Here is a 23265-nt window from a genome sequence, read left to right as displayed (position 1 = left end):
GTACATGATACAATCCCATAACGAGAATGTGTCGAATTGCCATCGCTGGCATCAAGATTACCACGTGACGCCTATAGAAGAAATCCCAACGAGACTGCCTACACTATCACTGGCAGCCTGACCTGGATGAGGAAAAAAACACCTCACAAACGCCAACCCTCTCCACATCGTACACTATGCTTAAAGAACCATTCAACCCTCCTTAGTAGTTGAGTTCTCCACTGCCACCACCACCAACAGCGTCCAAGTCCTCGTAACTCTTGATAGATCGGCCTTGAACAGACTGCACAGGTCCAGGTCCACCCTCACCATATCGCAGAGGGCCGGGACGACCACCGCGAGGGGGGGTCAGACGACCACCATTGACAGGTGGGCGACCACGGCCGTCACGTGGTTGCCTATCATAGGGCCCAGTCCGGTTGTTGAAGCGATGGCCACCTCGTCGCATCGGTCCGGCACGGTCGTCGTGAACAGCATTGGGATCCCAGTTGCCGCCCATGGCAGGGTTGAACAAGCCTCCAAGATGCATTCCGTTCTGCATGCCGTTGCTTGCTGCCATTGACATGTTCATACTGGCCAAGTTGAATCCCCGCGGTGTTCCCGTTGCCTGCACGTGGTTGCCCATAGGGAAGTGGCCGTTGCTATTGGCATCACTCCTCGATGGTGCAATGTGTGCAGGGTCGACGACGTAGCTGTTCACAAGTCGTAGCTGTTTTGAATTAGCAAAAGCTTCTTGAGTAGTAATGCAAACACTTACATCTTTCTGTAACTTCTCGAGCCACTCTGGGTGACGCTTCTCCACGTGCTTGCGCCAGAAATGGGACCCCTTGAACAACTTGGTGCACTCTGGGACCTTGCAGCGCCACTTGGACTCATCCTCTTGCTTGACGTATCGGGAAAGCTCATCCTCAATCGCCTCCTCCAAAGGCTTGCCACCGAGTTTGCGGATGTCGACATTCTCTGGCTCCAGCAGTTGAAGAAGCTTCTCTTCGTATGTCTTGACCCAGTTGAATGCTCGCTGAAGCTGCTGTTGGTTCTTGGTGCTCAGTCGCATCGGCTTTCTCTCTTGCACAGGGCTACCGCTCTCTCCGTTTTCAGCATCGCCTGGACCATCCTGTTTCCGGTACGGGAAGAGCTCGCCTAGAGCAGTGGCCCTCGCAGTGGCCTTGGCAGCAGTGGTAAGACTGGCGCGTGGACGGCGGAGATGCCCTCCAGCGCACTTGCGGATAAGCTCGTGAACGGAGTCGCTCTCAAACACACAGAAGAAGCAGAAGTTGTATACGCGTCGCAGGTACTCAATCAGAAGATCGAGCTTCTTCTTCTTGACCAGCAACTCCTCATCATCAACTTCATCGTCGAGAGCACCCTCGTCATCTTCCATGGTTTCGTCCTCGCCCTCTTCCAGCTCCTCCGGGTCGCGCTCCTTCTTGAGAGACACCGGGGCGTTGGCCGGGGGTTGAAGCCAGCCTTTCGAACGCAAGTCTTCGACACGCTGTTCGATCTTGCTAACTGCGTCGATGTTGGCAAACTCCTCTTCATGGTGTTGCTTGAGGTCAGAGTCGAGCTTCCGTACCAAGCGTTCTGCCAGTTCTAGGTCACGCTCAATCCTCTCCGGTGCAGAGAACAGATCCCAGAGCGCCTTCTTGCGCGGGGCGGCAGGCGGCTCGTGGATACCAACGTGACACGTGAAGTTTCCACGAACTTCATCGATCACGGTCTTGCCGTTAAGAGCTTCGAGAGCCTTCTGCGCAGTGCTTTGTGGGCCTTGGCTGACATCATGCTTCTCCTCAGCGCGCTCTCCATCCTCATCCCGACTATCGCCGCGATCATCGTCAATAACCATGGGCTGCTCGTCGCTTGGGTTGAGAATCACCCAGCCAATGCGATGGCACTTCTTGAGAGGGTTAGGGTCGCTCATGCTAAGCCACTTGAAGCCACCGGGACCTTCGCCCAGGTGTTCCTTGCAGAACTCTTCGACCTTTTCGCGGTTGACAGTAGGCGCAATTGTCTTGATGAGTAGCGTAGGCTGAAATGCAGTCTCGTCGCGAATCTCGCCACCTTTGCAGGGTAGCAGGTCGCCCACGCCTAGAACCTCGTTGGCAGCCGTGGTTTCGCCCTCTTCTTTCTCCACGATGCCACCAGCGCCATTTGAGTCATTCTTGTAGATGCCCTCAAGTGTGAACTCGTCGTAGTAGCCTTCGTCGATTTGTCGCTCCCACTCCTCGTAGATGCCGTGACGGTATTGACGGAGCTTCTCCTTGAAGGCAAGGTCGTAGTCTGGGTCGTAGCGCTCCTTGAACCACTCTTCGTTCTTGTGCTTCTCCACAAACGTCTTGGCCATTTGCACTTGCAGCTTCTCCTTGTACTCGTCGTACGCGGCTTGGATCTGTTCTCGCTCCTTGCCCCGCTCTTCTCGGGCTTCGCGCTCTCCTTTGAGAACGGGCTTGCGGCCACCGTTCTTTGCGCGCTCTTTTTCTTCTTTCATGAGCTGCTCAACGCGCCACCACTCAGCAAAGTAGTTGAAGCCGACTTGGTATTCAAGGTGCATGGGATTTGTGACAGGGTTCGTCGTGAAGGTGGGCGCGAAGCTGTCTTGGCCCGGCACGTATCGATCAATTCCAGCTTGTACCGGCGGGGGCGAGGATCGGCGTCGATTGCCATGGCGAGGCGGACCGTCGTATTCACGTGCGCGATCGGGCTGGTATCGGTCGATGTTTTGGGGTGAGCGCGATCGCCTCCTGCCAGTCCTACGATCTCCGGAACCTTTATAGCGCATGTTAGCAGAGTCTCTGTATAGCAAACAGTATCCAGTATCCAGTATTCAGGTCGGGCGAAGGGGCGGGTGAAGAGGAGAAGACGAGAAGACGAAAAGACGAAAAGCGTCCTGTGGTCTGCGCAGTCACTCTTTACTAGTGCGATGCTTGGGAGACAAACGGAGAGCACGGCACAATCGCACCAATGCGCGCAAAGATGATTCACGGGGGGATAGGACATCACTGTAGTAGAAAGACTTGGTAGCTTACCTGGAGAACGACGTCTGTACGTGTCGGTCGGCGGCCTGGAATCCTCGCGGGCACTACTGCCAGCCGTCAGCGATGTGCGCGCATCGACATCAACATGGTCGTACGTGTAGGAGTCCATTGTGGAAGATTCGCGGGTTTATAAGATGTGGCCAACTAGAGGTTTGAAAGTCGCAAGACGGCGGTCGTGTTCAGGTAGTGTCGAGGCAGTCGGGGGGATTGACCATGAGCGCAAGACGCGTAGATGTCGCTGGCTTGGACGCGCAATCTCGCCTGGAGAAAGCGACAGGTGCGATTCGGTGCTCGAGAGGCAATCTCGTCGGATAGCTGTTTGCCATGATGGCTCGTGTCAGAGAGGGGACAAATAAGGGACAAGATGACGTGCAAGGGGCGCGATTAGTAACGAGGGAGAAGAGGCATATAAGAAGTGACAAGAGGATGGCACGCCCGCGGTGATGCATCACACACGAGACAGCGCCACAAGAAGAGAAGGTCAGAGAGGTAGCAGGAGGCAGGTCGAGGCGCACGGCCACGAGGACAAAGCTATAGGGAGCTATCGAGATAGCCGTACAAGAGGGAGAAGGGGTTACGAACAATTGGGTGTAGCTAAAGGACGAGAAGGTGGTGCACTCACGATGTGCTAAAGCGTCTCCCGGCCAGAAAGATGGCTATGGAGATGGAGATGGCAGAAAGAAGGGTGATGGCTACCGCTGCAGGCTGGAGAAGCCCCAGGATGGCTGAGACGCGGTTAGCGTTGCACTACGGCTGCACGGAAAGTGGGTCAAATTCGACGCGTGCCCTGGTGGAACGCCGATGCACCGAGAACATCACGACATCAGGTTACCAATCTTCTCTTCCTACTTCATTGAATGCTTTCATTGAACCCTTTTACTTTGTAATTACTTTGACACAATTGCAAACAGTATGACAAGCTACATACCCTCCCTTACCCTTCCTAGCTTTGTCTTTGAAAATCCAGCAGTGGCCATCTTATTGCCGGTGGTATGCGGTACAGCTACTGGCTTTGCAATTAGTCGTGAGTGGAAAGCAACAATCGAAGCAAAGGCAACCTAACCCCTCTCTGCAGCAAGTGTCTCTCAAGTACAATACAAGACGTTGAAGCAGCCTCCCCTGCATCCGCCTGGCTACGTCTTTGGCCCGGTATGGACCGCACTCTATGCAACCATGGGCTACACTGCCTATCGTGCATACACAACCGGTGCATCTTCTGCAAACCCTCATACAGTCTCTCTTGCTCTTGTAAAATTCTTGATACTATACCAGAAAATACATGGTCTAACATATCACAGCATGGAGCGACACTCTACTCCATCCAACTCGGATTGAACTTGCTCTGGACACCTCTTTACTTCGGCCTAGGTCAGCCCATTGCCGCGTCGGTTGACATCCTTGCCCTTGGCGGGACGCTTGCCTATCTTACCAGTGTCTGGGGGCAAGTCGATCCTGTATGTGGCTGGCTACTCGCACCCTACCTTGGCTGGGTCAGCTTTGCGACATACCTATGTGTAAGAAGTGTCTCTCGTAGATGTTTTCAGCATCGAAAAGACTAACATGGTCATTAGATTGGCTCTGGCTACCTAAATAACTGGGACTTCAAATCCATCATGAAGAAGGACTAGATACACCATTGTGAAAAGTAATCTGACAGAAAATTGTATTTTAGAACACCTCATTCCGTATGCATTTGGTTGCCTACTGTACATGAACACTCTCCCCATCAAGCTGTCCTATCACTACTTCTGCTGCCAGTCTAGTGAGTTATAGCAACTTCAATCTCTGCACCCCGAGACGTCTTTGAGAGCACCTCACCCACCAGCAAGAAACACTGGTCACGGTGATGGTCCAAACGTTCAGTCTCGATGTCTTCAAGTAATGAGCAGAATACTAGCTTCTTTACTCCACGAAGCTCACCCAGCTTCCGCAGAGCCTGGTCCATCATCCCGCTATCATAGAGCAAACGAACGTAAGCTTGTCTCTGGTAGGCCCTCCTCTGGTAGTGGCGCACCAATTCTACGGTCGTAATAGCATTGGCTTGAGCCTTCGAGGGCACGCGCCAGATGACATCGTTGATAAAGTAGTCGTCACCTTGGAGTGTGCCTGCGGCGAAAGGGAAGAGCTTGGCCTCAGCGTTGATTTGACGGCAGGTCTGCAGCAGTGACAACCGCTCTCGAGGGTACCACAGATGCTTGTTTCTGAAGAACTTGGAACGTTGCTCGAGCTCTAGTCCATATGAGCCGTAGAGGTCCTTGCTGTATTTTTTGGTTACAGGGTTCTGGTACCAAGGTCCCGGTTTGATCTTCACGTCATCGAAGACGTATCCGTAAACTTTGTTTCGAATTTCTCCGGGCAAGCGAAGGATTGGACACTTGACCTGGTTTTCGAGGGTCCTGTTTTAATGGTGCCAGCCTGGGAAGTTGTAAGATTACTAGTCTTCTTACTTACAGTGCGTCATAGGTGTCCTGCATTTTGATAGCTTCGAAGTCGGTTTGTGTGGCCGGTTGATGCAAAGGCTGGTCCCCTACTTGGGTCTCCATTGTCCTAGGTGTTGCACGGTTGAGTAGTTGAACTTCAGAAGGTTTGCGACAGAGTGGTCTGGAGAGGGAGCTGTTGATTGTACGGTGACTATATCTAGCATCCTGCAGGGTCCAGAAACGTGGACCGTGCACGGCCTTCTCTACCCGCGCGTTCCTGCTCAGGTAATAGAAATCGAACACAGACTCATTAAAATTATCAAGGTCTGGAACTTTGGTACAGAGAGGATGACATTCAATCTACCGGATAAAAGGCCTCTACCTATACAGGCAGGAAGCTTGCTATGAAATAAGAAGCTGAGAAACAAACTGCTTGTTCATGGGATAGATACCGCATTCTCGCAATCCACCATTAGGTGCCCTGACAACCGCTAATCTCACTCATCCGCTGCCCAACACTACCTCGACGTGTAAGCCTGAAGCCTAACATCTTCTCTCGCAAATGCGAAACTCAAAAACTCCTACATCGCCACATCCACTGCCCAATACTACCTCGATGTGTAAGCCCAAAGCCTAGCATCTTCTCTTGCCAATGCGAAACTCCGAAGAAATTCTACATCGCCACCCCCCGCTGCCCAACACTACGGTACATAAGCCCGCGACCTAACATCTTCCCAAGATGCAACCACAACCTCAATCTTCGCGCTTGCAGGAATGTGGTCAAATACCTCCTCTACAGCAGCCAGCACATGCTGACTAAAGTTATTCCAGCTCCGGGTACTAATGAGTTGAGTATTTGGAAACAAAATCAGCGTCCTCAGATCACGAAGCTCGCACAAGCACCCTAGAATGGATGTCAAAGAGCGGGCGATTTGAGCCGTCTGCGGTAGCCAGGAATAGGCCACCTCCAGCTCCACGGTTGGGATGAAATCTGCCTGAGCTGGTGTCAACATATCTGTCAGGGCAAAGTCGAGGGTACGGTAGTTGCCTACAAGTGTGCTAACTGTGAAGGGCAAATGTGCTATCTCGTACTGAAGCTGACGGCACGTCATCGGCATAGCGAGTCGGTTTTGAGGGTGAGCGAGGAACCCAAACGTGTGGGGGGGAGAGGGGACAATCTTCTCTTCCTCATGCCACAAGTGGCTGTAGATTCGGTCTCGAACTTCGCCTGGTAGACTAAGCAGGGGGCTATTGGTAACTTTCTGGCAATAAACTGCATCCATCGCCCTGCGTTCCTCTGTAGCCAGCTCGTAAGGCGTAAGATGAGACTCCGACATTTTGACTGGTTGGTTCCTCACTTTGGTTGTGCCTGTGTGTTGAGCTGGTGACGAATCTGTGGAGCGTGGGTAGCCTAAGCTTATGTGCACACTGGAAAAGAGTTGACGCAGGCAAGGTTTCGCAGTTTGTATGGTGAAAGGCAGAAGCAGACATTATTGTCAAGGTGCATAGTGGAGACATTATAGAATCCGGCAACTTTCACTTGCTGTATCTAAACCTACAGAGTTGGCTCACAGAGTTGGCTCACAGAGTTCTCCGAACAAGTATAACATAAAAGTGGGCATCTTGACTGTGAAAACAAGAAGAGAATACCTGCTCAGTCACCATGAGACTGGACTAAGCCCGTAAGTCTATGGGAAAGTATGTGGTAACGCAATTCGACTTTCCGGTATTTCACGCAAGAGTTCTCGAATTAACGGGTTCATATAGCAGTCAATGGCTGAGTGCTTACTCTTAGGAATAGAGATTTTACTACTGACAGATTGCAGGCAGATGAGGAATTAAATCAAAGTTGTCATCTGTGCACAATATACAGAGCTGCACGATAAAATAAACTGGTGTTGTCACTTTGGCATGCAGGTTGATAATGCACATAAAAACAGGGATGACTTGAAATAGATTGCTAAGTCTACCGGACTCGATTTCTCCAAGTTGCACTGCACTATCAAATGCACTCTACGATCAAATACGCTGCATGCTAAAAGACGCTGCATAATGAGAGGCGCTGCATGATGAGAGGCGCTGCATACTAAGACGCGCTGCATGATGAGATGCGCTGCAAGATAAAATATGCTGTTGTCATCACTTTAGCATGTAGGTTAGCAAATGCGCTACATGCTGAAATACGCTATATGATGAAATGCGCTGCATAATAAGATACACTGTTGTTATTACTTTCGGATGTAGAGAGATGACTCAAAATAAGTTGCTAAGTGTATCTGAACAATGCGCACGAAAGAGAGATGACTTGAAAAAAGTTGCCAATTGTACCAAACATGATTTCTCCAAGTTGCACTACACAATAATAAGATACATTATCATCGTTACTTTAGCCCGTAGTTAACAATGTGCATAAAATGTGGGTGGCTTGAAGGAAGTTGTTAAGTGTACCAGACTTGATTTTGCCAAGTCTCCTTTCACTATCACGCAATCGATTGCAAACAACACCATGACATCTTCTTACTCCCAGTTCCTACCACGCTGTTCAATTCTTGCATGATCAATGCGATACATTCGTGTCTAAGCATCTCCGCGATTTCTGGGCATCTTCTGTTGAATGGATGCGTTTGCTGTCCTCCACAGTCCGCAACAATCAATTAAGTGGGTCCTAGAAGGTTCAGATTGGATTGATTGATTACCGCTTTAAGCCTAGTAGTTACCTATAGGAGTTTAAGCCCTACCTAGATAGGTAAGTGGGTCTAGGAGAGTGACCGGATTGAATTGATTGTTGCGGAGTCTACTGTCCTCCATATGACGTCAAGGCTATGTTGGATCAGTGCCCTCATCCGTAGCATGTACCAACCTTACAAACTACTGCTTCTATCATACTTCAAGATTTGAAGCTGATTTAGCGAAGCTGATTCAACGAGCCTATGCCCGCATATAGCCATCTTCTGAGATCAGTATCCCACTATTGAATGTAATGCCGATACTATGCCGTCTATCTCGGAGCAAAGCTCCGTGCCAAACTTTGTCGTTTTCACCTCAAACTCGCAACCGTGAGCTTCCCAGCCAATAGACCTGAGCTTTCCCCTTTTCGTACATAAAATGGCATGCACATGCATTATGGCGCCTTCCTCGTGGACCCCACACGCTTGCGCTACTTACCCACAGCCCGTTCCCCAACGTCCTCACTTGTCTACTACCCGGCATGCTCTGCCGTTTACCAAGCGTTCCTACTCGAACAACCTCACTTGTGTACTACCACGTGTGCTCTTGCTGCCGTTCTGACTGCTCCTTCCTAAACGCCCTCACTCGTCAACTATCCCACGTGCTCTGCCGCTCACTCGCCGCTCACTTGACCGCCCCTTCCCAAGTGACATATCTTCTCTTCTGCCCCGCTCTCCAGGAATAAGACACCAACATATCAACTCACAACTCTTTCCTTTCTGTCCCGTTAACCTGGATTTCTTCGGCACATTACTCACCAGCCACCATGAGTGCATCCACACCAAGCGCATCAACAGCGAGCGAGCGCCGTACACTGACATGGGAGGAGTACGGCGTGGTCCCAGTTCCGCAGCGGAAGCCACTTCTGACACCTGAGGAAGAACAAGAGAAGCTTAAACAGCGAAAGGCAGAGATGTAACTAACCTTCCTTCCCCTGCGTGCTTCCCACTGTGCTCTTCCCCTGCGATCTTCCCCCTGCGATCTTCCTCTTCCCCTCCAAAGCTCACCTACTAACCACAAATTGAACTCAGCTTCAAGCGCAATCAGGATAAATCGCCCCTGATGCGCCTCCCTGCTGAGCTCCGCCTCAAGATCTATGACTATGTGTTCCACACGGCACCCATCCGCCCCTACCGCGAGCACCGACTCTACGGCCGCTGGGCCTACTCCAACCGCCAACTGCGCCTCCTACAGGTCTGCAGCCAAGTGAACTCGGAGGCCTGCTTCGTGCCGTTCACCTGCAATGTGTTTGCGGGATTCGCGGACCAAGTACTCGAGTTGGTGTTGACTCGTCTTCCGAGGGAGAAGGCGGACAAGATCACCAAAGTTGAGATTGATGCGGATGCTTTCGCCGTGTATAGGGAGGGCGATATCCCTGGGGTGGGATTGCAGCCGTGGTTCACCAATGAATTGGCGGGTTTGGCTGGACTGAGGGGACTTAAAGAGGTGGTCTTGCTGTGGTTTGGCAGTGACGTTAGAGTTGTGGGGCAGAGCCTGTTGGCGGACATGTCAGGGGTGTTTCAGGCAGCTGGAAGGGGAGATGTGAGGATTGTGGTTAAGGTGTAGGTCTGGTGTGGTGGTGATATGTGAAGGGGTCGATGTTGAGGTTTCATCTTTCTATTGTTTGGAGTCGTGTTAATCTGTACAATATGGGAATACTAGTACGGATGAGCATACGTATATGCTAAGCTGTACAATACGGTATCACATCATCACATAAGACTATATGTCTAATGTGGTGACGGTTGGTGAAGGGTTGGGTTTGGAGTTTGGTTTAGGGTTCATCTTACTGGGTCATGGAGCATCTGCGAATGTGTACAATATGGGAACACAATCACGTCAAACAGGACGACAATGGGTAATGGAGTTAAGTCAATCTTTTCAACCAAATCAGGTACTTGACACGGGTATATACAATTGACAAACCGTGAAAAGGCCTCTTCCACAATATCATAAAAGTGTCTTAGTAAGACTCATTAAACCAAGAAAAGCAACAGCGCCGGTTTTGGTACGACAAAGGGAAATCGCTTGAACGCTCGGGATATCACCAAAAAAGGCGAAAATAGTAAAGGTAAGAAGAAAGCCAACAAAGAGAACCAAAAACCAATAACAAGTTCATAACAATCGTAAGTTCAAAAAAGCAGGGGGTCCGAGGAAAAAAGGCCCTGTTTCCCCTCCTTAAGCCTCGCCACAACGCCTCCGCCAAAGGAACAAAAAAGAGAAGCAGGGGTAAATACAAAGAAACCCCGGATTACAAGAGATCTACGGGTCAGATTCCAGCAGCTGCCGTATCTTCTCGTAAAAGCTCGCAGGATACTGACGGATTTCATCATCAGTAGGCGGCGCCTTATTAGGATCGCGAAAGCGGTCTGCCACCCGTTGAATAATCTGGCCGAGCAAATCCTGTGGGATACGCAAATCATCGCCTCCATCCGGGTAGAGAAAGGGATCTCTTTGGTCGAGGAGCTGGGCGATATTGGGTCTGCGAGCGGGGTCTCGCTGGAGACAGCGACGGAGTGTTGCTTTGAGGCCGGGTGGGACGCGGACTTCACCAACGCCGAGGTCGGGAAAGGCGATTTCGTAGTCGCGGTTCACAATGGCGAGGACACGGGCCATTTGGTTGGTGATGTGCGCAAAGGGGGGGCGGCCATAGACCATTTGGTAGAGGATGCAGCCAAGACTCCAGACGTCCGAGGGTTTACCGAGAGCCATGTCTTTGGAGCCGTTGCCATTGCTGAGGAGGCCGCGGGCGCCACCGGCCGAGTCTTCGAGGGATTCTGGGGACATGTAGTTGGGGGTGCCGATATGGGAGTCGCGGTGTACATTTACTGTATGGTCAACTTCGATGGCGTTGGCGATACCAAAGTCGATAAGCTTGAGGCGGCCTGAGGTGAGGAGGAAGTTTGCGGGTTTGAGGTCGGAGTGTACAATGTCGTGGTCGTGTACTGCGCCTACGCACTCGAGCATTTCTTTCCAGTAGTAGCGTGTGAAGCTGAGGTCTAGCTTGCCATCACCATCGGCAGCGTCAAGCTTCATTCGTATTATGCGGGCCAAGTCAGATTCACCAAGTTCCATGAGCTATAGGACGTTAGTTTAAGCTTTTTTTTTCAATAGAATGTAGACATACCACACTGAGAACCTGCCGTTGTTCATCTACCTCCCAATCATAAAGTCGAACAACTCGGTCCACATTCTTAAGTTTTTGAAGTAGATCAATCTCGCCCTTGAAGCCTCGTACAGCCGCCTCGTCGGCATCCTCGAGCTTGACTCTTTTCAGTGCTAGGAGCTTGAAATTCTCGGCCATGACGCGGTAGACTGCTGAACTTCCTCCTCTTCCTATTCTGTCCATTTGCGAATAGTGCTTTCCATTGACTGATAGCGTGCTTCTTTTCTTTCTTTCCCTCGTCTTTGTGGTGGCAGCTCCTGCAGCAGCTGTCGCTGTCTCCAGCACAGACATCTTCGGCGGTGGCGGTGGTGCTGGTCTGCGAGGGGTGTTCGCACTCAGTGCCTGTAGTGGCATATGCTTCTCTTGTTGCTGCGACGATCGTTGTATGGGTGATTGATACTCTTGTGGTACGTGCTTGCGATCCTCTGCAACCTTCATGACTGAACCAGTGGCTTTCAACACGGAATCCGGTACATTTTCCGGTTGCATCTTGACGGAGATGGGCTGGTTTTCCTGATCCTGCGAGGGAGCATTCTCTTCTTCGCTCTGGGGAGTCCTCCGTAACCTCCTCATGGGTGCACCACGAAGTGGTACCCGTTTGATTCGCAGACTGGGTGCAGGCGTCACAGAGTCCTGCCCTGGTGTATTTGAGCCTGGGGAGGTATTGCGCGATATCTTGAGCTTTGGTTTCCGCTTCTCAGGCGAGTCTACGTCATTGCCTTGTGCCAGCAGCGCAGTTGTCAAAGCGCTGAGCTTCATGGGCTGTGGAATTTCGTCGTCGGAGCTGTCGATTTCGATGTTTTGCAACATGGGCGCGTCCGCAGAGAAGCCCTGAGACTGACCCAATACTGATAGTGGGGAGTCTCTCCGGGGTCTTATCGAAGATTGCGCACGCATGCGCCCATATGAGGAGGATCCGCCTAGCGGCGTGGGCGACGCGGTAGACATTTGAGTGCTGCGATGATTCCGAGTGCGCGCGGCGCTATATACGTGTTCGGTGGACGGTGAGGATAGCGATTGTTTGCTGTATGGTTAGTTGCGCATTCATGAAGTCCAAAAGCTGAGCGGCTGTTTATCGTAGTGATGCGCTGGCCGTGGTTGAGTTTGGGTGTTCAGCAACGCCAGCCAATCCCGGTTCGCGCGCGCTGCGTTGCCTGGCAACTACCGTGTATGTGTAAACAAACAAGGGTCTTGGCAACACTAACCTCAAGACTACATGCCCAGGTGTCAATTCTCAACCTGCTTGGTTTCGCGCAAGTTGGTTTCACGGTATAGATGAGATGGTTGACCTAGAGATTTTCGATGACATTGAATTGCTGTTGGCTTGTGGCTAATGGTACCGCGGTTGCTTAATGACAGTTCTCAGCCCATACCTTGACAACTACAACAACGTCTTCCCAGTGCTCTGCTGTTATCAGAACCCTGTAGTCTTTTCCTCTTTCGCACTACAGAAACTCCCTCCCCTCATCCTCTATGTAGCCTGCATACTCGTTTTGAGATCAGTTCGGGCTAGAATAGACCCAGTAGTAGTAGCTCATCCTCCATGGTAGTCTCCAACACGACCCCATGACACATGCAATTCAACAGCATCTAGAGTGAAATGAGTATTAAAAATAGCATTCGGCATAAAGCTAGTAGTAGAGTAAAAAGATTGTCCTACTTCCCTGTGCAACATAATCTCAACAATGAAGACACATGCGTAACTCGTGCGCCCAATGAGACTACCGTCCCAAGTATACGGGTGTAGAGAGTGTCTCTCAAATAAAAGAGAACGTGCCTCTGATAAGTCGGCCTTGACGAGAACATGTTCCGAAAGTACACATTTGCATCGTGGGCTAATTCAACTTCACGCCTGTTAATATAAATCTTGGTCAGAGTAATGTCTTGTGACACTTCCACCGTCTACGACATAGAGCTAACCCGCTCACCACTTATAGTGTATGTGTAGAAAGTGCCTCTGACCACACTTCCAACATAGCACAATGCTTGAAAAGACGAAGCAAACGTTTGGCATTATGCAACACTGATAACCAACTAACCAAAATATCGTAAACCCGTCTAGCGGTAATGCATGTCCAAGGGGACCCGTTTCACCCCTCATCCTTATCCAGACCAGCACGTGAGTGATTACCCCAGGTGGCGCTACAATAGTACTCATGCAGTCATACCCCGATTCCGATTCAAAGTCTTCTCCTAAAAAACGCCTTCGCCTACCCATGCAGCCAAACAAGACGTCCGTTTGTGTAAATCATCATAGTTTTGCTTGTTGAGGGGCTTCCTCAAGTACGACAGCTACCACTGCAGCAATGTCATCGGGCTTGCCGCCATGCCAGTTTTCTCCGGGGTAATATCGTTGCACCTCCTTAGCGAAAGGGCCATCCCGGCGAGTGTTCAGCCCAGTCACTTTTGCTTCTTTTGCAATGGCAACGGCCACCTTTGCTTGGAGCGATGAGCTGTCGGCTTTGCGCTTAGGGTCAGCTTGGACCAGCTTAGCTAGATCGTGTCCGACTTCGAGCGTGCCGTCCTTCTCCACCCAAGCGCCCAGATCTACCATGTGACGGCTGACTATGCCTAGCGCATCTTGTGGGCTCAAATTATCCCATACACCATCGGTTGCAAACACGAGGACGTCCCCATGGCGCACCTTGTGATGGGTGACACTCGACTCCTTGGGTAGATCCGAGAGAGTGGATGGGCCGCCAAATACAGCCATTTGGACGAGCATGCGTTGAGGGGTCTTGGAGAGCTGATAAGGGGTATTGAAGGCGTGCGTCTGCGGCTGCGTGAAATGTCGCACTGCATTCAGGCCCAGGTGCATGAATCCTGAATCCCCCAGATTGGCCACCTCGACGTTGCCATCCGGTTCTGCGATGGCCAGGCAAGCGGTGCTGCCACCGCCCTCAATACTGTTGTCATCCGTAACCTCGTCGTACGCAACTTGTAGCAGATCCTTCGGGTGTAACGAGCTCGTGTTGAATCCGTGTGGCCAGGAGCGCGCAGCGCAAGCCATGTACTCGCACAATCCATGGGAAAAGTCGGCGGGGTCCAACCCGGACTCGACCCATCCTCCCACCCCGTCTGCTACACCGAATGCCGTGGTATTCGTGTTTCCCACCTGGCTAAAGAAGAAGGCATCCTGTCCGCTCCTTGCCCGTTTCCGCTTATCAAGCAATTCCTTGCACTCGCGCACATCCTCAATCTTGCTTTTGCTCGGGTCATGCACTGGCTGTGTGTACAGGTTTTGCTCTGCGTCGAAGTTGTCCTGTTTGGCTGAATACGATGCCGCAACATGGTAGCTATATTGCGGCGTACTCCGCCAGTTGTGTGATGTGGAGTGAAATGACCTCAAGCCGACGCTGGCCGGGGACGTGTCTCTGTTCAGCGGGCAGGTGGGCTGTCCGTAGTGGGAAGGCGTATGCTGAGAATGGAGGCCCGTGGTTTGGCTTGCTGAGGCAGGCGCAATATATGGCGCGGCATGAAGAGCGCTTAGCAAGAAAGCAGTGGTAGAAGAGGCGCGTCGCGACACAGGTCCAAGTCGCGCAAGACCCGCCGCGTTGGTGATGGCAAATGACATGGCCACAGCCCAAGCCTAGAGATTAGGGATCAGTACGCGGGCAATGCAGCAGCAGAATGTGGTAGTGAGAGGAGGGCATATTGGCGGTGTCGTACCTTTGCGACAAGACGACGTTGAAATGAGAAGGAACTTTTGGGCTAAGAATTCACATTGGCCGTCGTCATTGCCGATCGGCTAGTTCCAGGGAGCGGTGGGGGGACTTACAATTACATTGAGCACATGCATACTTTCAAGGTGTTGGGATGGATAGAAGATTACAAACGCAAACGAGAATCAAAAACCACGCATTGTCTTATTGAGATCTGTTCCTTTTCGCTCTTGCTTGGCCAAACGCTGGAGGTGTCTTCCCAAACGCCGAGTATGACATAACCGACGCTAGTTCAGCCCTATCGCCTAAACCCGTGTCTGGCTCGGAACTTCTCTTTGAGATGCAACCCCACAAGCTCTAGCAACCTTGCGCATAGTTGAAAGTCAGACAAGATGAGCATGCACCCAGCGCGACAGGCTTATGTCGAGGAAGAGGATGGCGCGGTAAGTACCCAGCATTCATATATCCTGGATTTGGCAAGAGAGCTTCACGTGCTGCATAGCTATCTGCCCAGGCGCAACAGCTTCTCTATGTGTACAAACTGACAGGGGCATATAGGACAATGCTATGGAAGGAATTGACCTTGCCAGTGTCCGTACGTATAGAGGTACAACCCATCCATTGAATGCAAGTTACTAACGCGTATAGCGCTCGACCGCAACCATGCCATGCCTGGTGGAGGCAACGCGTCGGCCTCGTCGCTCATGGAGGATTTTGATCGCAAACGACGAGCCGCCCAGTTAATTGTGCCAACTGCCGATCGCGACGTCAAGGCCAGGCTACGTGCACGGGGGGAACCCATTACACTATTCGGCGAAGGGCCTTCGGAGCGCCGCGACCGACTTCGAGCTCTGCTTGCCGCGGCTGCTGAGGCACTTGGCGAAGATGCACCGGATGTTGAAATGCAAGATGCAGAAGAGGGGGCTGGCGATGAACAGGAAGAATTCTACACCCAAGGTACCCAAGCACTGCTGGACGCACGGCGAGACATGGCAAAATATTCTCTACCGCGCGCAAAGGAACGTGTCGCATACCAGCGTCGCGAAGCTACCATTCCACTCAAAACCCACATCGAATTCCGCAATAATATCAAGGACCGGCTGAAAGGCTTCGAGCTGTACGGATCGCAAACCGCAGATCGCCCAGTGAGCATTGTACGCGTCTCACCAAATGGCAAATATGTCGCATATGGCACTTGGGGTGGCAAGGTTGCGCTGCTGGAGATCCCTAGCATGGAACCCAAAAAGGCTTATAGGGGCGGGCATACTGAGCGCACAACGGGTATAGATTGGATGCCAGGTGCGACACTCGATGGCAGCAACGTCTCGACTTCGAGTGTGAATTTTGCGTCTGGTGGAGCTGGTGGAAAGGTTCAGCTATGGTCCCTGGATGACGACAAACCCGTGCGCACCCTAGAGGGCCATTCCGATCGTGTCTGTCGAGTAGCGTTCCACCCATCAGGTCGATACTTGGCCTCAGCTTCCGACGACACGACATGGCGTCTCTGGGACGTGAACACTGGACAGGAACTTCTCATGCAGGAGGGTCATTCAAAAGAGGTCTACGCTGTGAGCTTCAACGGTGATGGGTCCCTGATTGCAACTGCCGGTTTGGACAGTATTGGCCGTGTTTGGGATGTGCGTACCGGCCGCGTCATCTACATGTTGGAAAGTCATATCAAACCCATCTACAGCATAGACTGGGCCACGGATGGCCATCGCCTACTCTCTGGATCAGGTGACGGTTTCATGAAGTGCTGGGATGTTCGAGCGATGAGAGAAACCAACTCGATCGCCGCGAACACTGGAGGTGTCACAGATCTGCGATGGTACAAAGGCACCGATGGACCAGCGAGCGGTGTGCCACTTCAACAAAACGACCAGGGCGATCTCATCCCAAAGAAAGCGTCGACCTTTGTTATCTCATCTGGATTCGACAAGAACATTCAGATCTTCTCAGCGGACGACTGGGCGCATTGCAAGACTCTGTCTGGTCACTCGGGGCCGGTCTTTAGCACAGATGTAACGAGCGATGCTTCATGGATCGTCAGTGGTGGAAAAGACCGATCCGTGAAGTTGTGGGCAAGAGACGATAACGGGGGCATATGAGGCCGAAGTGATCAAACAGGCGATATGACCGATGCCAGTTGACGACGCGCCGCTGTATGCATGCAGCACGAAGCAGGTGAAGAGCACGAGTTTGAAAGGAATCACCAAGGTCAGTGCTCCTCGTCTTCCCCCGTTGCGCCGAAGTTGAACATAGAACGTCCATAGCTTCAACCACGATACCCCGTACTCCCAAGCGCGTGGAGTCACGCAAACAAACAGTGTACAGCGTTCCCCTTCAACTCCAATCCTTCACGAACCTTCTCCTTTCTCGTCTGACTCACTGCTGCATGTTTGTTTGCGCGCTTTGCGCTGTTGATTTCTATATGCGCCGATAGGCTGGAGTGTGAATTGCACGTTCTGTTGATCCGGCCGAGGAAGTATTACTCATGGCGGCCACGGGCAAACACGCACGCGTCGAGATAACGCGTCTCGGCATTAGTCACACAAGAGAAGGCATGCTGCTGTTACCCACTCGCCGGTAGCATGGCCCCGGGTCCCCTTCCTTACCCATAATTCTAAAACACACCTCCATTGCTGCAGCAAGGGAGAGTGATGTCTCTCCACCGCGATGATCTCATTGCCGGGACATTCAGGGTCAAAGTCTTTCTTCACCGCAACATGATCGACATCGAGACAGAGTCTGCAAAGGACGATACTTGGCCACGGGCGGTCTAGCTTAGCAATGTCAGAGGGTCAATTGGAAGCGTGTCCGCATCCGCGAAGTGTTTCAAGAATGCACTATAATAGAGCAAAAGTACTGGCTGCCGCCATCAGCCGATTACTGTGAGATTTGGGTGGTTTGGTAAGATTAGTTTTGGTACCGATTGCGGAGAAGTAGGTGAGTGACTCATGCATGGTGAAAAACAAGTGTATTCTCGCAATCCGCCGCCAAGAGGGCCATGATTGTGGGAAATACGAAGAGACAAGAATAACCGCTCCATGTGTATTCTAGTGGCTGGGGCATAGCGCGGATGCGGATAGTGGAACTTTAGGGTGCTCTTTCACCGCTACAGCCTCACCTTTTTGGCAACCACAATTAGTCAAAGGTTGGATCGGGGCCATTATGTTATGCGCCCTGGTAGTTGGGCCTCAATGTGTTTCTGTAGACGTCTGTCTCATTCTGGTGCATTGACAGGTGGTGATGCATGCCGGTCAAGGAAGCCATCGTCTCAGGGTAGAGAATTCGGAAGCATCCGAGTACATCAAGTGGGGCATCGGACTTTGACATACAGTAGTAGTCCCTGCCGTGACGCCGACTTTGGCGTGCCACGGTACGCGCCATGATAGAGAGGATCAACAGCAACGGTTGATGCGGATGCAGACGTAGACTGGATGCAGATGCAGGCGCCTTGCCGCATCCGAGTGACGGCGCCCTCATTTGGTGCGACGCCATTTTGACTTTCTGCATGTCTGCTTGGGAATGGATGTCTTAGGTAGCCGCGATATGCGTTAGGCAGCGCGGGCAGGGTGCACCGGGAGCCATAGCGAGGCTCCATTACGCCATTACGGCAGTGGTCGGAGAGGAGAAGGAAGTCGATGAGATTGTATTTGAATTTTGTTGGTGGAGGTTGGTTACGACTACGCAACGACACAGACTGTCCGATTGATGTTGCGGTTGCTCGGCAGAAGCAAAAGCATACGACGACGAGCAAGCATGGCTTCAGCCCGTAAGCGGCCAATGAGCTGCGCCGCTCCATCTCCAGCTAATGGGATCCCGGCCACTCGGTAGAAAGAGGCTGTCGGATCTCATCTGTGGCACAGTGACGGGGGCAGGCTGTGGCTGTAATGTTTGTCTCTTCATCTGGCTCACGCACGCAACGAATCCGGCCAGATGGAGCAGACACGGGCGCTTGGGACCTTGCACGGCGTACCATGGTAGCTCCCTCACGATAATGAGAGGCGGCCACAAGAGTACGGGAGTGGAGGTGGGAGGGCCAAATGGGGTTAGAGGGCCTGCTGCGCGCAAGAGAGCGGTGAGATGACTCGTGCACGCCAAAGGTAGGCGGAGGGGTGGACAGATGACACAATCTGCAATGATGGATCAAGTCGCAAAAGGACGGCCGAGAGGGCTCACCTTGCTTACGAAAGTAGTGCGGCGCAAGAGTCGGGTGACAGGGCAACTGCCGTCGAGATGGGTTGTAAGTGGTGATGGTTACATGGCCCAGTTATTCTCGATACCAATACCGTACAGTCGCAAGACGCGGAGGCTCAGCACAAGCACACAAGGACCCGCGTCGCGGGAGGGCCCTATCGACAAGCGCGCATCGTCCCATCTTGACTGCATCGAGCAGAGTTTTCACGGCTGCGGCCCAGGTCGGTATAGGCATTTAGACGAATGGCCATGGATGGACTCCGGCGGCATTTGGCTTTGGCAGCACACGGCCCGCACCGCAAGCTAGCCAGTCATCGCGGCCGTGTCGTACCACCTGGTGATGGAGGGAGCAGGTGGGTGACAGGCAGTTTAGTTGACAATAATACGGTACGGGCGCGCCAGCCGTCACAGTTAGCGGGCGCGACAAACGGCAGACCATCACTCAGGCAGACGGGCGGCGGGCCAGCAGCCAGGGCAAACACTGGATCATCAGTGCGGAGGGTGAATGGGCCATGGCGGGCTTGACAGGACAGCCCCAGCCAGTCGCTGCTGCAGCGGATGCTGGAATGATGCATCAATACCCGACGCCATTGGGGCGTCCTATCGCATGCAATGGCCGTGTTTCGTGCCCAGATGCATCCCACGGCTGCGTGACCCCCGGTCGCTCTAACAAGCAGGCTTCTGCGCCATCCACCCCCGCCCCAAGCCCACCGCGCACCTTTAAGCCCCCCCATCCCCAAGCCCTATCTCACCACCACCACCCTGCCATCATCAACCGCTACCACGCTCCGCTCGCTGACAGGACGCGCTTCGATTCCTGTTCCTGCCTCTGCCTCTGCCTCTGCCTTTTGCCTTCATCACCATCACCTTTGAAGAAGCTGAGTACGTACCATCACTAGGACCATCCTGCCATTACCATTACCGAAACGGGCAATCCACACCGCCAGTCTAAAGCCCACACCGGTACTTTGCTACAAGAGTCAGCGTCCGCCATGGACCACTCGTACCCCAACAACCCAAATCACATGGACTTCCGGCCAAACTCGACACTAAACTCCCTCGACAGGAAACCCTCTGCCTTTTCCTTTGACGACAACTCCACTCTCGACTCCAACATCCTGGACACACCCGTCCTGATGTCGCCCACCTCGAGCACCCAGGGCATCTTCTCGCCCGACACGTCCATTTGGGAGGACTTTTCCTCAAACCCCCAGTTTGTCGACCGCACTGCCACCAGCTCCGTCGTCAACACAAACGGCAACAACCCCTTCTTCACTGAGCAAAGCAACAACCCCTTTGCCCGCCTACCCCCCAACCAAGCTGCCACCTACGGCCAGCAGTCATGGCCCGTGACCGACAACTCTGGATCAAGGACGCCCACGGCCCCCAAGCCGCTGAACCCCTTTGGCCCTGGTGACTTTGGTGCTGCCTCGTTTGTCGACCAGCAACAGATGCCCTTTGGTCTTCCCGTCCACCAGAACGTCCGTCCCAGCGCCGTCTTCCCCTCGGCCCCAGAGCAGCCCATGTCCCCGCACACCCACTCCGACTGGATGGCCTTCAACCAGCAGGAGATGGACGCACGGCCCGGCCCCAAGCGCATGAGGCCAAACACGCCTCCCCGCTCCTTCTCCCCCCGCCGTGACGGCGGCATCAGGAAGAAGAACGCCCGGTTCGACATCCCCCAAGAGCGCAACCTCTTCAACATCGATCACCTGATCCAGAGCTGCACCAACGAGGAGGAGCTCAAGGAGCTCAAGCAACAAAAACGACTTCTTCGCAACAGACAGGCCGCGTACGTACTGCCTCTTGGTTCTTGGTTCCACGCTCCACGTTTGGTCCAATCTACCTTTTGGTCTATGATCTCCCCCATTGTGCATCAGCTAACCTCATGACAGACTTGACTCTCGGCAACGCAAGAAGAAGCACACAGAAGAGCTCGAGGAAGAGAAGAAGCAATGGATGGAGAAGATCTGCCAGATGCAAGACGACTTTGCCGCCATGCGCATCGAGTATGACGCTCTCGTCGCCGAGAAGGAGAACTGGCACCGCGAGTCCATGGAGATGCACCACCTCGTCAACCAGCTGCAGTTCGACAAGGAGGAGCTTGTCCGCACTCACACCGTCGAGACTGGTGAGCTCCGCAAGAAGGTCTCCGTCCTCACTGAGCGTCTTGAGGCTGCCACCGGCAACGGTATGGCTGTCGCACCAAGCACCACCTTCACCGACTTCGCCTCAGAGATGGACAACCTCAACATGGGCAACAGCGACTGGGACAACTACATTTTCGTCAACGACTTCGCCTCTGACGACCAGCCCACTCCCCAGCAGAACCAGGAGCTCTCTCTTGTGTCCCGCACCAAGGACGAGGACAAGCCCGTCGCTTCTGGTCTCTTGCTCATGCTCTTGCTCTGCGGTGCCTTTGTCGCAAGCAAGTCCGGCGGTGCCGCTCCTCCCATCCCTCGCATGCCTGATGAGGTCCGTGCTGCCTCAGCTACTGTTCTCGACAGCATCTTCAAGGATGCTGGTGTCTCGACTACCCTCAGCGAGCAAGGCCTCATTGCCAACCACGTCGTCGGCATGGAGCCTACTCCCTCTGGTATGGCATGGCCCAAGACGACCATGTCTGGCTCTGAACTCGCTGGCATCTCTGGCTCCCTCGACCAACTCCACTCGCATCTCACTGGCCCCACAAAGGAGCAAGAGCACGAGCAGCTCTTCTCCATCACTCCCGACCAGTACAACAGCATGACCTCTCTCGACTTCACTCGCTCGCGGTATAGCGTCTCAAGCGACGACCTCAGCGACCCTCTGTCCCCTGGCTCTCAACCCTCGCACCGTCGCAACCTTGCCGAGACCCTCGCCGCCATGCGCGAGCAAAGCAAGGGTGACTCTGCTGCTGAGATCTACACCCGCAGTCTGCTCTGGGACAAGATCGCCCCCGAGGTTGTCCACGAGTTCAAGCGTATCGTCGAAGAGTCTGCTGCCATGTCGCGCCCCGGTACATCCGAGGGTACCAAGGTCGAGAACATGGGCTAAATAGCCCCCCACATTGGTGACCACCACCACCATCACTACAACACCTCTCCTATGTTCGTTTCCTAAGTTGCATAAGTCATTTATCAGCATAGCGCTTCACTTCTGCCCCCCTTGCAGCCTTCTTGCAGGGGGGCGCCTGTAGGGACACAAGTTGCATCACGGTCCGGCTGGTACTCTTTGATGAGTCATCGCCATTTCTTTTCTCCAAACGCTCTGGCCTTGCCAGTTGTCTTGTACACTCTGGGACGGCAACGTCGATTTCGGGTAACTACCTTGTTCCTGGTTACCTACATCGCATGGCGGTTGTTTTCTTCCCACACCTGTCGGAGACCGTTGGTTCACGACTTTGACCATACCTTTTTGTCTCTTTTTTTTCTTTCTTTCTATTGGGTTTTCCCTTACGGCATCAAATTGATTAGCGACGTGCCTGGCTGGTGGGGTATTACTTATCATGCCCCCCGCCATCGGCCCCATTTGTTGTTTGTTTTCTTTTGGATTTTTTTTTTGATCTTTTGCAAAGCGTAGCGAGCGTTTGGATTTCCTTTCACGTTGAACCACGAGAATGAGAGATTTATGGGACCACATGTAACCGACGAAACACTTGTATATGATGGCATGAGAGAAAGAAAGACGAACAGATTGGCAGCATATTTTATTGTTTTATCTTCTTCTTCTTATTTATCTGGCATTGCGAGGAGGATGAGCGAGCGAGCGAGCGAGACGATAACGATGGCGATGTTGATGATTGAGAAAGACCTTTTTGTTGTTCTTATTGAAAGAGACGCTTCTGCTGCACTTGTTTGGCTTCCTATCATAACTAACTTTTCCTCTCTCTCCTCATCTCTACCCCTTCCCAATATTCCCTATTACCCCATTTCCCTCCTCCCAGCAACCGTCCCCTTCCCTTTCCCAACAAACCCACCTTTGTTTCCCTTCGAGATACCAGCCTGTTTTTTTCCTTCCTCTTTCCTCGTATCTTCCTTGGTTTTTTCCAGCGTTGTCAGTCTTGGCAACGCGGCCGT

The 23265-nt window shown here is 52.7% G+C and overlaps 12 protein-coding genes across 12 annotated transcripts; 7 read left to right on the top strand and 5 right to left on the bottom strand.

Moving 5' to 3' along the window:
* Positions 1-202: 202 nt before the first annotated feature.
* PtrM4_141690 (uncharacterized protein) lies at positions 203-1054 on the bottom strand (the record flags this gene model as incomplete). Its single annotated transcript, XM_001937826.2, has 2 exons — positions 203-709; positions 758-1054. 2 exons carry the CDS (start codon positions 1052-1054, stop codon positions 203-205), a joined length of 804 nt encoding a protein of 267 aa, XP_001937861.2.
* Positions 1055-1777: 723 nt separating this feature from the next.
* Positions 1778-2020, top strand: PtrM4_141680 (uncharacterized protein; the record flags this gene model as incomplete). The annotated part of the gene is made up of 1 exon (XM_066109524.1): positions 1778-2020. The coding sequence occupies one exon, from the start codon at positions 1778-1780 to the stop codon at positions 2018-2020; it is 243 nt and encodes an 80-aa protein (XP_065960446.1).
* Positions 2021-4205: 2185 nt separating this feature from the next.
* Positions 4206-4660, top strand: PtrM4_141670 (translocator protein; the record flags this gene model as incomplete). The annotated part of the gene is made up of 3 exons (XM_001937827.2): positions 4206-4280; positions 4331-4546; positions 4604-4660. 3 exons carry the CDS (start codon positions 4206-4208, stop codon positions 4658-4660), a joined length of 348 nt encoding a protein of 115 aa, XP_001937862.2.
* A 131-nt stretch (positions 4661-4791) lies between these two features.
* On the bottom strand, positions 4792-5575 carry PtrM4_141660 (uncharacterized protein; the record flags this gene model as incomplete). The annotated part of the gene is made up of 2 exons (XM_001937828.1): positions 4792-5428; positions 5484-5575. The coding sequence occupies 2 exons, from the start codon at positions 5573-5575 to the stop codon at positions 4792-4794; spliced, it is 729 nt and encodes a 242-aa protein (XP_001937863.1).
* Positions 5576-6153: 578 nt separating this feature from the next.
* PtrM4_141650 (uncharacterized protein) lies at positions 6154-6789 on the bottom strand (the record flags this gene model as incomplete). Its single annotated transcript, XM_066109523.1, has 1 exon — positions 6154-6789. One exon carries the CDS (start codon positions 6787-6789, stop codon positions 6154-6156), a length of 636 nt encoding a protein of 211 aa, XP_065960445.1.
* Positions 6790-8945: 2156 nt separating this feature from the next.
* PtrM4_141640 (uncharacterized protein) lies at positions 8946-9098 on the top strand (the record flags this gene model as incomplete). The annotated part of the gene is made up of 1 exon (XM_001937829.2): positions 8946-9098. The coding sequence occupies one exon, from the start codon at positions 8946-8948 to the stop codon at positions 9096-9098; it is 153 nt and encodes a 50-aa protein (XP_001937864.2).
* A 143-nt stretch (positions 9099-9241) lies between these two features.
* Positions 9242-9745, top strand: PtrM4_141630 (DUF1421 domain containing protein; the record flags this gene model as incomplete). The annotated part of the gene is made up of 1 exon (XM_066109522.1): positions 9242-9745. One exon carries the CDS (start codon positions 9242-9244, stop codon positions 9743-9745), a length of 504 nt encoding a protein of 167 aa, XP_065960444.1.
* Positions 9746-10441: 696 nt separating this feature from the next.
* Positions 10442-12293, bottom strand: PtrM4_141620 (SPS1, Serine-threonine protein kinase; the record flags this gene model as incomplete). Its single annotated transcript, XM_066109521.1, has 2 exons — positions 10442-11257; positions 11307-12293. 2 exons carry the CDS (start codon positions 12291-12293, stop codon positions 10442-10444), a joined length of 1803 nt encoding a protein of 600 aa, XP_065960443.1.
* Positions 12294-13596: 1303 nt separating this feature from the next.
* Positions 13597-14919, bottom strand: PtrM4_141610 (PTC1, Serine-threonine protein phosphatase; the record flags this gene model as incomplete). The annotated part of the gene is made up of 1 exon (XM_001937831.2): positions 13597-14919. One exon carries the CDS (start codon positions 14917-14919, stop codon positions 13597-13599), a length of 1323 nt encoding a protein of 440 aa, XP_001937866.1.
* Positions 14920-15399: 480 nt separating this feature from the next.
* PtrM4_141600 (WD40 repeat protein) lies at positions 15400-17115 on the top strand (the record flags this gene model as incomplete). Its single annotated transcript, XM_001937832.1, has 3 exons — positions 15400-15450; positions 15566-15602; positions 15656-17115. The coding sequence occupies 3 exons, from the start codon at positions 15400-15402 to the stop codon at positions 17113-17115; spliced, it is 1548 nt and encodes a 515-aa protein (XP_001937867.1).
* Positions 17116-20199: 3084 nt separating this feature from the next.
* PtrM4_141590 (Herpes-BLLF1 multi-domain protein) lies at positions 20200-21099 on the top strand (the record flags this gene model as incomplete). The annotated part of the gene is made up of 1 exon (XM_066109520.1): positions 20200-21099. One exon carries the CDS (start codon positions 20200-20202, stop codon positions 21097-21099), a length of 900 nt encoding a protein of 299 aa, XP_065960442.1.
* Positions 21100-21205: 106 nt separating this feature from the next.
* On the top strand, positions 21206-22243 carry PtrM4_141580 (Herpes-BLLF1 multi-domain protein; the record flags this gene model as incomplete). Its single annotated transcript, XM_001937833.2, has 1 exon — positions 21206-22243. The coding sequence occupies one exon, from the start codon at positions 21206-21208 to the stop codon at positions 22241-22243; it is 1038 nt and encodes a 345-aa protein (XP_001937868.2).
* Positions 22244-23265: the final 1022 nt, after the last annotated feature.

Source organism: Pyrenophora tritici-repentis, chromosome 8 (assembly GCF_003171515.1).
Source record: "Pyrenophora tritici-repentis strain M4 chromosome 8, whole genome shotgun sequence".
Classification (NCBI taxonomy): domain Eukaryota; kingdom Fungi; phylum Ascomycota; class Dothideomycetes; order Pleosporales; family Pleosporaceae; genus Pyrenophora; species Pyrenophora tritici-repentis.
The sequence above is the reverse complement of the archived record's forward strand: the minus strand, read 5'-3'. Positions and strand labels throughout refer to the sequence as shown.